The 12054-nt window shown below is 41.4% G+C and overlaps 1 protein-coding gene across 14 annotated transcripts in view; it reads left to right on the top strand.

Annotated features, from left to right (window-relative positions):
- The window catches only part of STAG1 (STAG1 cohesin complex component), a 402189-nt gene that overhangs the window by 282513 nt on the left and 107622 nt on the right, over positions 1–12054 (top strand). For all 14 annotated transcript variants that reach the window (XM_074031098.1, XM_074031099.1, XM_074031097.1 and 11 more), the window contains 2 exons: positions 1632–1746; positions 11286–11403. In XM_074031098.1, the coding sequence (XP_073887199.1) occupies positions 1632–1746; positions 11286–11403 (233 nt within the window). The remainder of the gene's footprint in view (positions 1–1631; positions 1747–11285; positions 11404–12054) is intronic.

Below are 12054 nucleotides of genomic sequence, written 5' to 3'. Positions count from 1 at the left end.
TTATAACCAGCAACAGTATATATTTGTCTACCGTTTATTCACTAAAGTGAGAGCTCCAAGAGAACAGGGATTTTGTCGTTGTTTGCTCCTAATATCCCTTTTACCTAGAGCAATGCCTAGAAATAAGGTACCTTAGCAATTTTTTTTTTTTTGAGATGGAGTCTCACTCTGTCACCCAGGCTGGAGTGCAGTGGCACCATTGGGGCTCACTGCAAACTTCACCTCCCGAGTTCACGCCATTCTTCTGCCTCAGCCTCCCTAGTAGCTGGGACTAAGGTGCCCACCCCCACGCCCGGCTAACTGTTTGTATTTTTAGTAGAGACAGGGTTTCACCGTGTGAGCCAGGATGGTCTCGATCTCCTGACCTCGTGATCTGCCTGCCTCGGCCTCCCAAAGTGCTAGGATTACAGGCGTGAGCTACCGTGCCCGGCCAACTTAGCAGTTTTTAAGTTTTGTTAGAATAAATCTAAACAAATTAAAAATTTCACTTTTTTGGGCCATATTTCATATGTTTTGCTACTACATATTTTTATTAATTTATCATTAATGTCATTTTACTAAAAACTGTTGGGTTCATGGGTAATGTTTCTAGATAATAAGGTGTGAATTTTTGTAATTATTGCTGAAATATTTGGTTATATGTTGTAATTATGTGACTGTGAAATCAGTGTTTTAAGAAAATAGAACTCAGGGCCAAGGCAGGCATATCATTTGAGGTCAGGAGTTTGAGACCAGCCTGGCCAATGTGGTGAAACCTCATCTCTACTAAAAATACAAAAGTTAGCCCAGCATGGTGGTGGGCACCTGTAATTTCAGCTACTTGGAAGGCTGAGGCAGGAGAATTGCTTGAACCCGGGAGGCAAAGGTTGCAGTGAGCCAAGATCATGCCACTCACTGCACTCCAGCCTGGGTGACAGAGCGAGACACCGTCTCAAAAAAAAAAAAGAAAATAGAACCCAGTTTAAAATTACATATTCTAGTATCAGTCATACAGGATAATAGCAGTGCTTGTCATTTTCACACATATTTGAACATTGTTCATCAGTAAAAGTTTCCCTTTACATTTTATGTCTAGTTTAACCTATATGACATTGTTCAGATTCCACCATTTTCCGACCTATAATGACATCAGTTACATTTTTGTATTGAAATAGATGAATAATCTGATCTCTGATATTCTTTTTTTTTTTTTTTTTTTTGAGACGGAGTCTCTGTCGCCCAGGCTGGAGTGCAGTGGTGCAATCTCAGCTCTCTGCAAGCTCCGCCTCCCGGGTTCATGCCATTCTCCTGCCTCAACCTGCTGAGTAGCTGGAACTACAGGCACCCGCCACCATGCCCAGCTAATTTTTTGTATGTTTAGTAGAGACGGGATTTCACTGTGTTAGCCAGGGTGATCTTGATCTCCTTACCTCATGATCCACCTGCCTTGGCCTCCCAAAGTGCTGGGGTTATAGGCATGAGCCACTGCACCTGGCCTGATCTCTGATACACTTTTCTCTCCACACCGCCCCCCCCCGCCCCACCCCATTTTTTGTTGTTGTTGCTGTTAAACACTGAAATGATTTGTGTGGTGAGGGAACACTACAGTTCATATTCATGTAACTTTGCAATGCCCTGTTATTTATTTCCAGGCTATTTAGCAGACATGACCCACAAGCAGAAGAAGCATTAGCAAAGAGGAGGGGAAGAAACAGCCCGAATGGAAACCTCATTAGGATGCTGGTTCTTTTCTTTCTTGAAAGTGAGGTAAAAAATGTTTTAAGATAACTCATTTATTTTTATTATATTACATGTTAAATAAAATTGTCATTTCATTTTAATTTTTTTTAAATCAAATAAAAACAAGTCTGTTTCTTACAAAGTTGCCTTCATGAATTGCATGATATAGAAGCAGTCCTTTACCTTTTGTGGAAAGAATTTCTGAATATACATGTAGGTGTGGATCAATACTGAATACAGACTGGCAATTGTTAAACTTTTACAGTATTGCAATACTGCATAACTTTTTTTTTTTTTCTTTTGAGACAGGGTCTCACTCTGTCGCCCAGGCTGGGGTACAGGGGTGCGATCTTGGCTCACTGCAGCCTCTGCCTCCCAGGTTCAAGGGATTGTCCTACCTCACTCAGCCTCCTGAGTAGCTGGGACTACAGGTGCTCACTACCATGCCCAGCTAATTTTTGTTTCTTTAGTAGAGACGGATTTTCACCATGTTGGCCAGGCTGGTCTTGAATTCCTGACTTCAGGTCATCCACCTGCCTTGATCTCTCAAAGTGCTGGGATTATGGTCATGAGCCACCGTGCCCAGCCTGCATACCTTTTTTTTTATTGTTCCCTCTTTTGTTTTTATGCCTATAGCTGTTACATCACATTAAACAGTTTTTGAAAATTGTCAGACTGTCAATAACACTAGTTTTATCTTGTTTGAAAATTACTTAGTAAGGAGAAAGAAAAATATGAATTCATGTTTTGATATTTGTACAAGCCTCATAGCAATGTTTTTAATGTGCTATATTCAGTTATTGCTTAAACAAGTTTGTAATTAACACTTACATGTCAGGATCTGTTTTTGCAAGTAAGCTTTGGTTTTTCCACCAAAATGGTGTGGGGTTTTTTTTGTTTGTTTTGTTTTTTGTTTTTTAATCTGTATTTCCTACTACTGCCATGTCATGGGGAAATGGTAAATTAAATCTGAAGAACTCCTGAATAACTTCTTCATTTAGAAATGGTTGAAAATAGAGTTGCAGGCCACGTGCAGTGGCTCAGGCTTGTAATCCCAGCACTTTGGGAGGCCGAGGTGGGCAGATCACTTGAGGCCAGGAGTTTAAGATCAGCCTGGCTAGTATAGCAAAAGTCCGTCTCTACTAAAAATAGAAAAGAAATAGCTGGGCGTGGTGGCACACACCTAATCACAGCTAATTAAGAGGCCGAGGCACAAGAATCGCTTGAACCCAGGAGGCAGAGATTGCATGCAGTGAGCCGAGATTTTGTACCACTGCACTCCACCCTTTGCCACAGAGCCAGATTCTGTCTCAGAAAAAATTAAAATAAATAAGCAAACAAAATAGAGTTGCAAAAGAAGTAGAGAACATCTGGAAACCTAGGACTCTCAATTTTATTTGTTAAAAAGTGTTTTTGATTTGTGCTAAAATGTCAGTGAAGAAGAGAAACGATTCTATGAATGCTCAAGTTTGAGAGTAAGAGGGGAACTTCGTAGGAATAAGGAAGAGAGACACAAACAGGTAGCCTGTATGAAAATTAAAATTGGAGAAGTAAGAACTCAGTCAGTGGAATGAAGGGTGTTAGGGCAAAATAGCAGAAAGTGGTGAAGGAGTTGCTGCTATTTTTTAAGAGAGTTACCAATGAATAGAGAAATAAAGTCAGAAACAAAACTAGCTAGAGAGTTGAATTTGAGTAAAGAATGGGTTTAATAGTGTTTTAAATGTGTATACAAATTACCTGAGGATCTTGTTAAAATGCCAGTTCTGATTCAGTAGCTCTAGAACGGGGCCTGAGATTCTGCATTTCTAACAGTCTCCAAGATAGTGCTTATGCTCCAGGTCCAAGGATCACACTTTGCATACTAATGATTTGAAGCATTATTTTCTTAACAAGCCAGGGTAGATATATTACAGAATAAAGTGCAAAATGTGAATTTTTTTAGTAAAACACTAACTACCCCATAAATATCACATGTCTAGTAAACCATCTCAACTTATACTCTTATCTCCCTTAGGTTTTAGAGGAATGGAATAAAAAGTAGCCAGGCATGGTGGCTACTTGGGAGGCTAAGGTGGGAGGATCCCTTGAGCCCAGGAGTTGCACAGGCTGTGCAGTAAGCTATGATTGCACCATTTGCACTCCAGCCTGTGCAAGACCTAGTCTCTTAAAAAAAAAAAACAAAAAAGCAACAATAGTTTCAGAAATTGATAAGTATGAGATAACTACTGAAAAGTTTAGGGAATATGATGATCTTCGCTAACTGACTTTGATTATTAATTAAAGGAAAATGTTTTTTATCTCTGAAAGCTCAAGGACTTTTCAATTTATTAAAAGGCATGAATACTTAGTTTCAGGCTGTTTGTCGTTTATTTAAAGAAGTAATTTGTAATGTTTATTACTGCACAATTTTCAGATGGTCTTACTGTATTCCTGTGTTTGCTACCATTTTCTAAAGTCTTACAACAGTATTAGAATGTATTTGTCAGTTATCCTGTATTGCATTTCTTTTTTTTTTTTTTTTCCTTTTTTTTTTTGGAGACAGAGTCTTGCTCTGTCACTCAGGCTGGAGTGCAGTGGCATGATCTCAGCTCACTGCAACCTCTGTCTCCCAGATTCAAGCAGTTCTCATACTTTAGCCTCCAAGTAGCTGGGACTACAAGTGTGTACCACTATGCCTGGCTAATTTTTGTATTTTTGGTAGAGACAGGGTTTCACCATGTTGGTCTGGCTGGTCTCGAACTCCTAACCTCAAGTGGTCCACCTGCCTCGGCCTTCCAAAGTGCTGGAATTATAGGCGTGAGCCACCACACCTGGCCCTGTATTGCATTCTTGACAGCTACAAAAGAAACTGCAAATAGTATTGAAAGGTTGATTCTTATGATTCATGGTGTTTATATTGACTTTTATGGTCTCCTGTGTTTCACAAGAAATTTTCTTTGTGAAAATCTCTCCTCTTATCTTTTTATACTTGTGTTCCCCCAGGATGAATGCTTAATTAAGCCATATTCTTATAGTGTGATGGTATTCCAATTATGCTCTACTCTGAATTTCTCTTTGTTTTACTGTCACACACTTTAATTGGTAAAATTTAGTAATAGACTTGTGAAATACTAAATTGAAAGAGACTTTAGAAATAATAAAGTAGAGGGAGTCTTTTTAGGGGTATGGAGTCTTGCTGGAGTGCCGTGGTGCAATCTCAGCTCACTGCAACCTCTGCCTCCTGGGTTCAAGCGATTCTCCCATCTCAGCCTCCCGAGTAGCTGGGATTACAGGCATGTGCCACCACGTCTGGCTAATCTTTATATTTTTAGTAGAGATGGGGTTTCGCCATGTTGGCCAGGCTGGACTTGAACTCCTGACCTCAAGTGATCCACCCTCCTCAGCTTCCGAAAGTGCTGAGATTACAGGCATGAAGCACTGTCTGCAGCCAAGGGAGTCTTTTATAGATGAGTTACAGACTGATATGGTTTGGCCCTATCCCCACCCACATCTCATCTTGAATTGTAATAATCCCCACGTGTCAAGGATGGGACCAGGTGGAGATAATTGAATCATAAGGGCAGTTTTTCTTACACGATTCTCATGGTAGTAAATAAGTCTCACGAGATCTGATGTTTTTATCAATGGGAGTTCCCCTGCACAAGCTCTCTTGCCTGCCACCATGTAAGATGTCCCTTTGTTCTTCCTTCATCTTTTGCCATGATTGTGAGGCATCCCCAGTCATGTGGATCTGTGAGTCCATTAAACCTCTTTCACTTAAAAATTTCCCAGTCTCGGATATGTCTTTATTAGCAGCATGAGAACAGACAAATACACAGACATCTACCTGGGATAAACTGAACTGATTATTTTACCGAAATGAGAAGTAGTAACATTTTAATAGAATTATAAAATGCTGAATTGAAATCAGTTTACAGTGCAGGTAAAATGTGATTAAGAGATCTGCCTAAACAAGTCTGTAACTTTATTTTCTTTTGGTACCAAAAGGTGATTTTTTAAGATGTTTTAACCTGTGACAGCCATTGATTTCAGATGACAAAATACCTTGTATTTTAGATGCACGCCAGATAGTTGGATAAGTCGTACTTGAATGTGATGAGTCTGGATTTCCCTAGAGGTAGTATGACTCCAGAATTTATTATAAAAAGTGTGATGCCGCCAGGTGCAGTGGCTCACGCCTGTAATCCTAGCACTTTGGGATGCTGAGGCGGGCAGATCACGAGGTCAGGAGATCAAGACCATCCTGGCTAACATGGTGAAACCCCATCTCTACTAGAAATGCAAAAAATTAGCCGGGCCTGGTGGCGGGCACTTGTAGTTTCAGCTACTTTGGAGGCTGAGGCAGGAGAATAACATGAACCCAGGAGGCAGAGCTTGCAGAGAGCCGAGATTGTGCCACTGTCCTCCAGCCTGGGTGACAGTGTGAGACTCCAGCTCAAAAAAAAAATAAAAAGTGTGATGGTTTGCTTTTCAGAGGGATAAGGATGCTAGATGCTATTAGTAATTATTTCAAAACAACAAGAACAACCCAGAACATTTCTGGATAATCTGGCAGTATGGTGGTCCTCCTCCTCCTCCTCCTCCTCCTCCTCCTCCCTTCTTCCTCCTCCCTTCTTCCTCCTCCCTTCTTCCTCCTCCCTTCTTCCTTCTTCTTTCTTCTTCTTTCTTCCTCCTTCTCCTTCTTTCTTCCTCCTTCTCCTTCTTTCTTCCTCCTTCTCCTCCTTCTCTTCTTCCCCTTCCTCCCCTTCCTCCCCTTCCTCCCCTTCCTCCCCTTCCTCCCCTTCTTCTTCCCCTCCTCCTCCTCCTCCCCCTCCCCCCTCTTCTCCCCCTCCTCCTCCCCCCTCTTCTCCCCCTCCTCCTCCCCCCTCTTCTCCCCCTCCTCCTCCCCCCTCTTCTCCTCCTCCTCCCCCTCCTCCTCCCCCCTCTTCTCCTCCTCCTCCTCCTCCCCCTCCCCCCTCTTCTCCCCCTCCTCCTCCCCCCTCTTCTCCCCCTCCTCCTCCCCCCTCTTCTCCTCCTCCTCCTCCTCCTCCCTCTCCTCCTCCTCCTCCTCCCTCTTCTCCCCCTCCTCCTCCTCCCTCTTCCTCCCCCTCCTCCCCCTCCTCCCCCTTCTCCTCCTTCCTCCTTCCTCCTTCTTCTCCTTCCTCCTTCTTCTTCTCCTTCTTCTTCTCCTTCCTCCTTCTTCTTCTCCTCCTTCTCTCCTTCCTCCTTCCTCCTTCCTCCTTCCTCCTTCCTCTTCCTTCTTTCCTCTTTTGGGGGTGGGGGGAGACCAAATCTCACTCTGTTGCCAGACTGGAGTGCAGTGGTGCAATCTTGGCCCACTGCAACCTCCACCTCCTGGGTTCAAGTGATTCTCCTGCCTCAGCCTCCTGAGTAGGTGGGACTGCAGTCATGTGACACCACGCCCAGCTAATTTTTGTGTTTTTAGTAGAGATGGGGGTTTTACCATGTTTGCCAGATGGTCTCAATCTCTTGACCTCATGATTTGCCCACGGTGGCCTCCCAAAATGCTGGGATTACAAGCATGAGCCACCACACCCGGCCAGTGACCCTTCTTATGAATGACAAGGCTAATTGTGACAGTCATTTTAGACAGGAAAATTGACAGCTTATTGTAGATGTGTTGAAGACATTTCCCAAAGAAGCCAGGCGTGATGGCTCATGCCTGTAATCCCAGCAATTTGGGAGGCTGAGGCAGATGGATTACCTGAGGTCAAGAGTTCAAGACCAGCCTGGCCAACATAGTAAAACCTAGCCTCTACTAAAAATACAAAAATTAGCAGGGTGGTGTGGTGGCATGCACCTATAGTCCCAGCTACTCAGGAGCCTGAGGCAGGAGAATTGCTTGAATCCGTGAGGCAGGAGGTGACAGTGAGCCGAGATCACACCACTGCATCCTGGGCGACAGAGCGGGACTCTGTATCAAAAGTATGAAAGAAACTAAGGTACGGTATAGATTAAGAAATTTTATTATATTGCATAGTAGGAGCTATGTAAGAGAACAGAAACAACGAAGGGAGGCCAGGCATGGTGGCTCATGCCTGTAATCCCAACACTTGGGGAGAATGAGGCAGGCAGATCACTTGAGGTCAGGAGTTCAGGACCCGCCTGGCCAACATGGTGAAAGCCTGTCTCTACTAAAAATATAAAAATTAGCCTGGTGTGGTGGCAGGTGCCTGTAATCCCAGCTACTCGGGAGGCTGAGGCAGGAGAATCACTTGAACCCGGGAGGCGGAGGTTGCAGTGAGCCAAGATCATGCCCCAGCATTCCAGCCTGGGCGACAGAGTGAGACTGCGTCTGAAAATAATTAAAAAAAAAAAAACAATGAAAGGAAAGAACTAAATTGAAGGACATACAGTCAGATTATTGCCTAATAGACTCTAAATGCAGATTATTACTTGAACATGTTTTCTCGGGAAGTGAAAAATCAATACAATAAAAGGAAAAGAGGAGTATAAGAAACACTGGTGAGCAAATAAATTTGAAAAAAAACCCCTTAGAGCTAAACCTAAAAACTATGACATTGATGTTTAAGGCAAATATCTATTAATTTTTTAAATGTAGGAGTATAATGTTCAAATTAAGTGAAGAGAAGTGATAAACAGGCTAAGGATTTTGGTAATGGAAAAATGTTGGAAAATAAAACCATGAATGAAGGACAGATAAAGTAATCAAGGAAACATCACAAATAGAGTACAGAGAATAAAATGCCAGCAATATTTTCAGTAGTAATCCCAATAAATGTAAATAAATTAACATGTTTTATTAAAATGCAGATTATCATTTGGGATTGAAATAAATGAAAAATAGCTATATGCTATTTACAAACACATCTTAAAATAAATTAGAGGAAGTTTATAAATAATAGGCTGGATAAAGGCTGGAAATAACTAATAAATGGTTACGCAAAGATAGCAGAGGGGGCAATATCAATACAAGATAAACCAGAATTAAAGACCAAAAACATTAAAAGGGATAGAAAGGGGATATTTTATATTTATTGAAGGTATACTCTGCCAAATATATACAATTGTAAATCTTTATATACCTATTCTACAGAAATACTCATAATCAAGCATACAAGCATATTCAGCTGAATTTTTTTTTTTTTTTTTTTTGAGACGGGAGTCTCGCTCTGTCGCCCAGGCTGGAGTGCAGTGGCCAGATCTCAGCTCACTGCAAGCTCCGCCTCCTGGGTTTACGCCATTCTCCTGCCTCAGCCTCCCGAGTAGCTGGGACTACAGGCGCCTGCCATCTCCACCGGCTAGTTTTTTGTATTTTTTTTAGTAGAGACGGGGTTTCACCGTGTTAACCAGGATGGTCTCGATCTCCTGACCTTGTGATCCGCCCGTCTCGGCCTCCCAAAGTGCTGGAATTACAGGCTTGAGCCACCGCGCCCGGCCTCAGCTGGTTTTTTTATTGTAAAATATATAAAACAAAATTTACCTTGTTAAGTATACAGTTCATTGGCATTAGGTAGGTTTATATTCCTAGGCAATCATCACTGCCATTTATCTCCAGAAATTTTTCAAATCTTCCCAAACTGAAACTCTGCCCGTTAAACAATAACTCTTTAATTTAGCATGGGTTAATAGCAACAGTTTTGAAACAATTTATTTTTCTTTTTTCTGATGCGATTGTTCGTCTTTGACTCTTGAGTTGTGTACCTCTTGTGCCTGTCACTGTTGGAGTAATGTTATGGATGGTCTAAGGATAGTTTCTCAGAATATATGAATTAGGAAAGTTTGAAGATACCTGCCTCAAACTTTGCCTATATTATTTACAAGCAAAGATGCCAATCAATATTATTTACTCTTGCTTTGATGGAATTCACTGGGACATGTTGTATGTATTTGAAATGCAATTGAAATGAAGTACTGAATTAAGTGTTAGAAGAGGCAGAGCATTACATAAGTCATTAAAATTCACACTGAAACCAGCCTGGTAACGTGGTAAACCCATCTCTACATACACACAGACAAAAAAAGTGCAGGGCGAGGTTGCACAGTCCTATAGTCCCAGGTACTCCAGGGGCTAAGGTCGGAGGATCACTTGAGCCCAGGAAGTCAAGGCTGCAGTGAGCCATGATTATGCCAGCGCACTGCAGCCTGCGCAACAATACTGTGAGACCCTGTCTCCAAAGAGGGGAAAAAAGTCACACCGAAGAGTGATTATAGAGTTAGAAATGAGGAAGAAATCCAACTCAGGTGCTGAATGTGCCAGGATGACAGTAGATAACTGATAGTAGATCTAGAAGAGTGACTTTTATACTTTTGGGCCACTACTCATGATGAGAAAAACATTACCTCTCAGAAGTACAAGCACATATAACAAATTACAGTTGATAAAATAGTATTTACCCTTTCTATGTGCTATGCACTGTTTCTACTGTGCATCATTTTTTGAATCTTTGTTCTCAGTGCATTGAATTGGTTTAACAACCCAAGAATGGGTTGCAGTCTGTAGTTCGACTAACACTGATTACCAGGACTGTTTATCTGAATGTAATGAGCCTCAAAAGTGGAAGATCTTTTATATTAGGGTGGAGAAGTTACTTGTAAGTAGAAGAAATCAGAACAATGCCAACACCTTCTGCTTCATTAGAGTAATATTCTCAGGGCCCAGCACGGTGGCACACACCTGTAATCCTAGCACTTTGGCAGGCCGAGGCAGACAGATCTCTTGAGGTCAGGAGTTGAAGGCCAGCCTGGCCAGCAGGATGAAACCCCATCTCTACTAAAAATACAAAAATTAGCCAGGCATGGTGGCGTGGGCCTGTAATCCCAGCTACTCAGGAGGCTGAGGCAGGAGAATCACTTGAACGCCGGAGGTGGAGGTTGCAGTAAGCTGAGGTTACACCACTGCACTCCAGCCTGGGCAATAGAGCAAGACTCCATCTCAAAAAAAAAAAGGATAGTATTCTTCAAGGCTTAATGACTGTCTAGTGGTAGAGTTTGGTGTGAAGTGTTTGATGAAGACCTTAACTATTTACTGCGGGAACATGGGCTCCAAAGAAAATTGTCAAGAGAATAATGACCAACAAAAAATGGGGGTGGAGTAAGGAATGAAATGAGTCCAGTGGAAATGAGAGAATAATGGAGACGTGGAGTAACTTACATTTTTTACTTTGACTAAGATGACAGAGATGTGAAGTAAGTACAGCTGGTCCAAAAGTTTCTAATGGAATTCTGAGGGAAAATGATTAATTTCCTTTAAAAAATAAAAATAAAGATAGTTGAAGAGACCACAAGGAATAGTGAAAAGTGACCTAGATCTAACATATAACTTCAGAAAATTTTCTAACTAGCTATGCAGTTTCCTCATCTATAAATGATGTCATTGGTCTAGGAGATCCTTACTTTTACTACCGTAAATGGTAAAAAGTCAATTCTGCATACTGCATCCACACTATTGACAGTGGAATGTGAATATATATATTGTTCTCTAAGTGGTTTTTAGAATCATGGAGACCAAGCCATTTTAATTATGAAGAAAATGATTTCTTAAATTAGTATTAGTAGTTTGTTTGTTAAATATTCTTGGGTCACACTTGATCTCTTCTTTTTAGTTACATGAACATGCAGCCTACTTGGTGGACAGTTTATGGGAGAGCTCTCAAGAACTGTTGAAAGACTGGGAATGTATGACAGAGTTGCTATTAGAAGAACCTGTTCAAGGAGAGGAAGGTATAGTATTTTGACAAGTTAATTTACATGATTTTGTATTTCCATTGATAGCAATACAGTTGTATATAGATCGCTTCTTAAAAACGAGCAATACAGTTGTATATAGACCGCTTCTTATATAAGCATGCTGTGTCTTTTTGCCAAGAGAACAATTTGTTTTCTATAACAAGGATGTCTGAATTGTTTCTAACATTTTTCTGTATTAACACTGCCACCATGCCACAAAAGTTTTTAAAAATCCATATGTGTCATATAATAAAGAAGTTTTTCTTTACTTTTTCCTTTTTAAATTTAAGTGACAGGGTCTTGCTCTGTCACCCAGGCTGGAGTGCAATGGCCCAATCATAGCTCACTGCAGCCTTTGAACTACTGGGCTCTAAGGATCCTCCCACCTGAGACTATGGGCACATGCCACCACATTCAGCTAATTTTTAAATTTTTTGTGGAGAGGGGATCTTACTGTGGTCCCCAGACTGCCTCAAGTAATCTTCCTGCCTCAGCCTTCCAAAGTGCTGGGATTACAGCATGAGCCACTGCACCTGGCCATAAAGGTTTTCTCGATGCTGATTTGAGATACAAAATACTGATGTAACTTAATGGTTTTTTCTTTTTTAAGTGCATCTGGAGTTTTTTGTTTGTTTGTTTGTTTTT

This window comes from Macaca fascicularis, chromosome 2 (assembly GCF_037993035.2).
Source record: "Macaca fascicularis isolate 582-1 chromosome 2, T2T-MFA8v1.1".
In the NCBI taxonomy this organism is placed as follows: Eukaryota; Metazoa; Chordata; class Mammalia; order Primates; family Cercopithecidae; genus Macaca; species Macaca fascicularis.
This window is presented reverse-complemented; position numbering and strand designations above follow the sequence as displayed.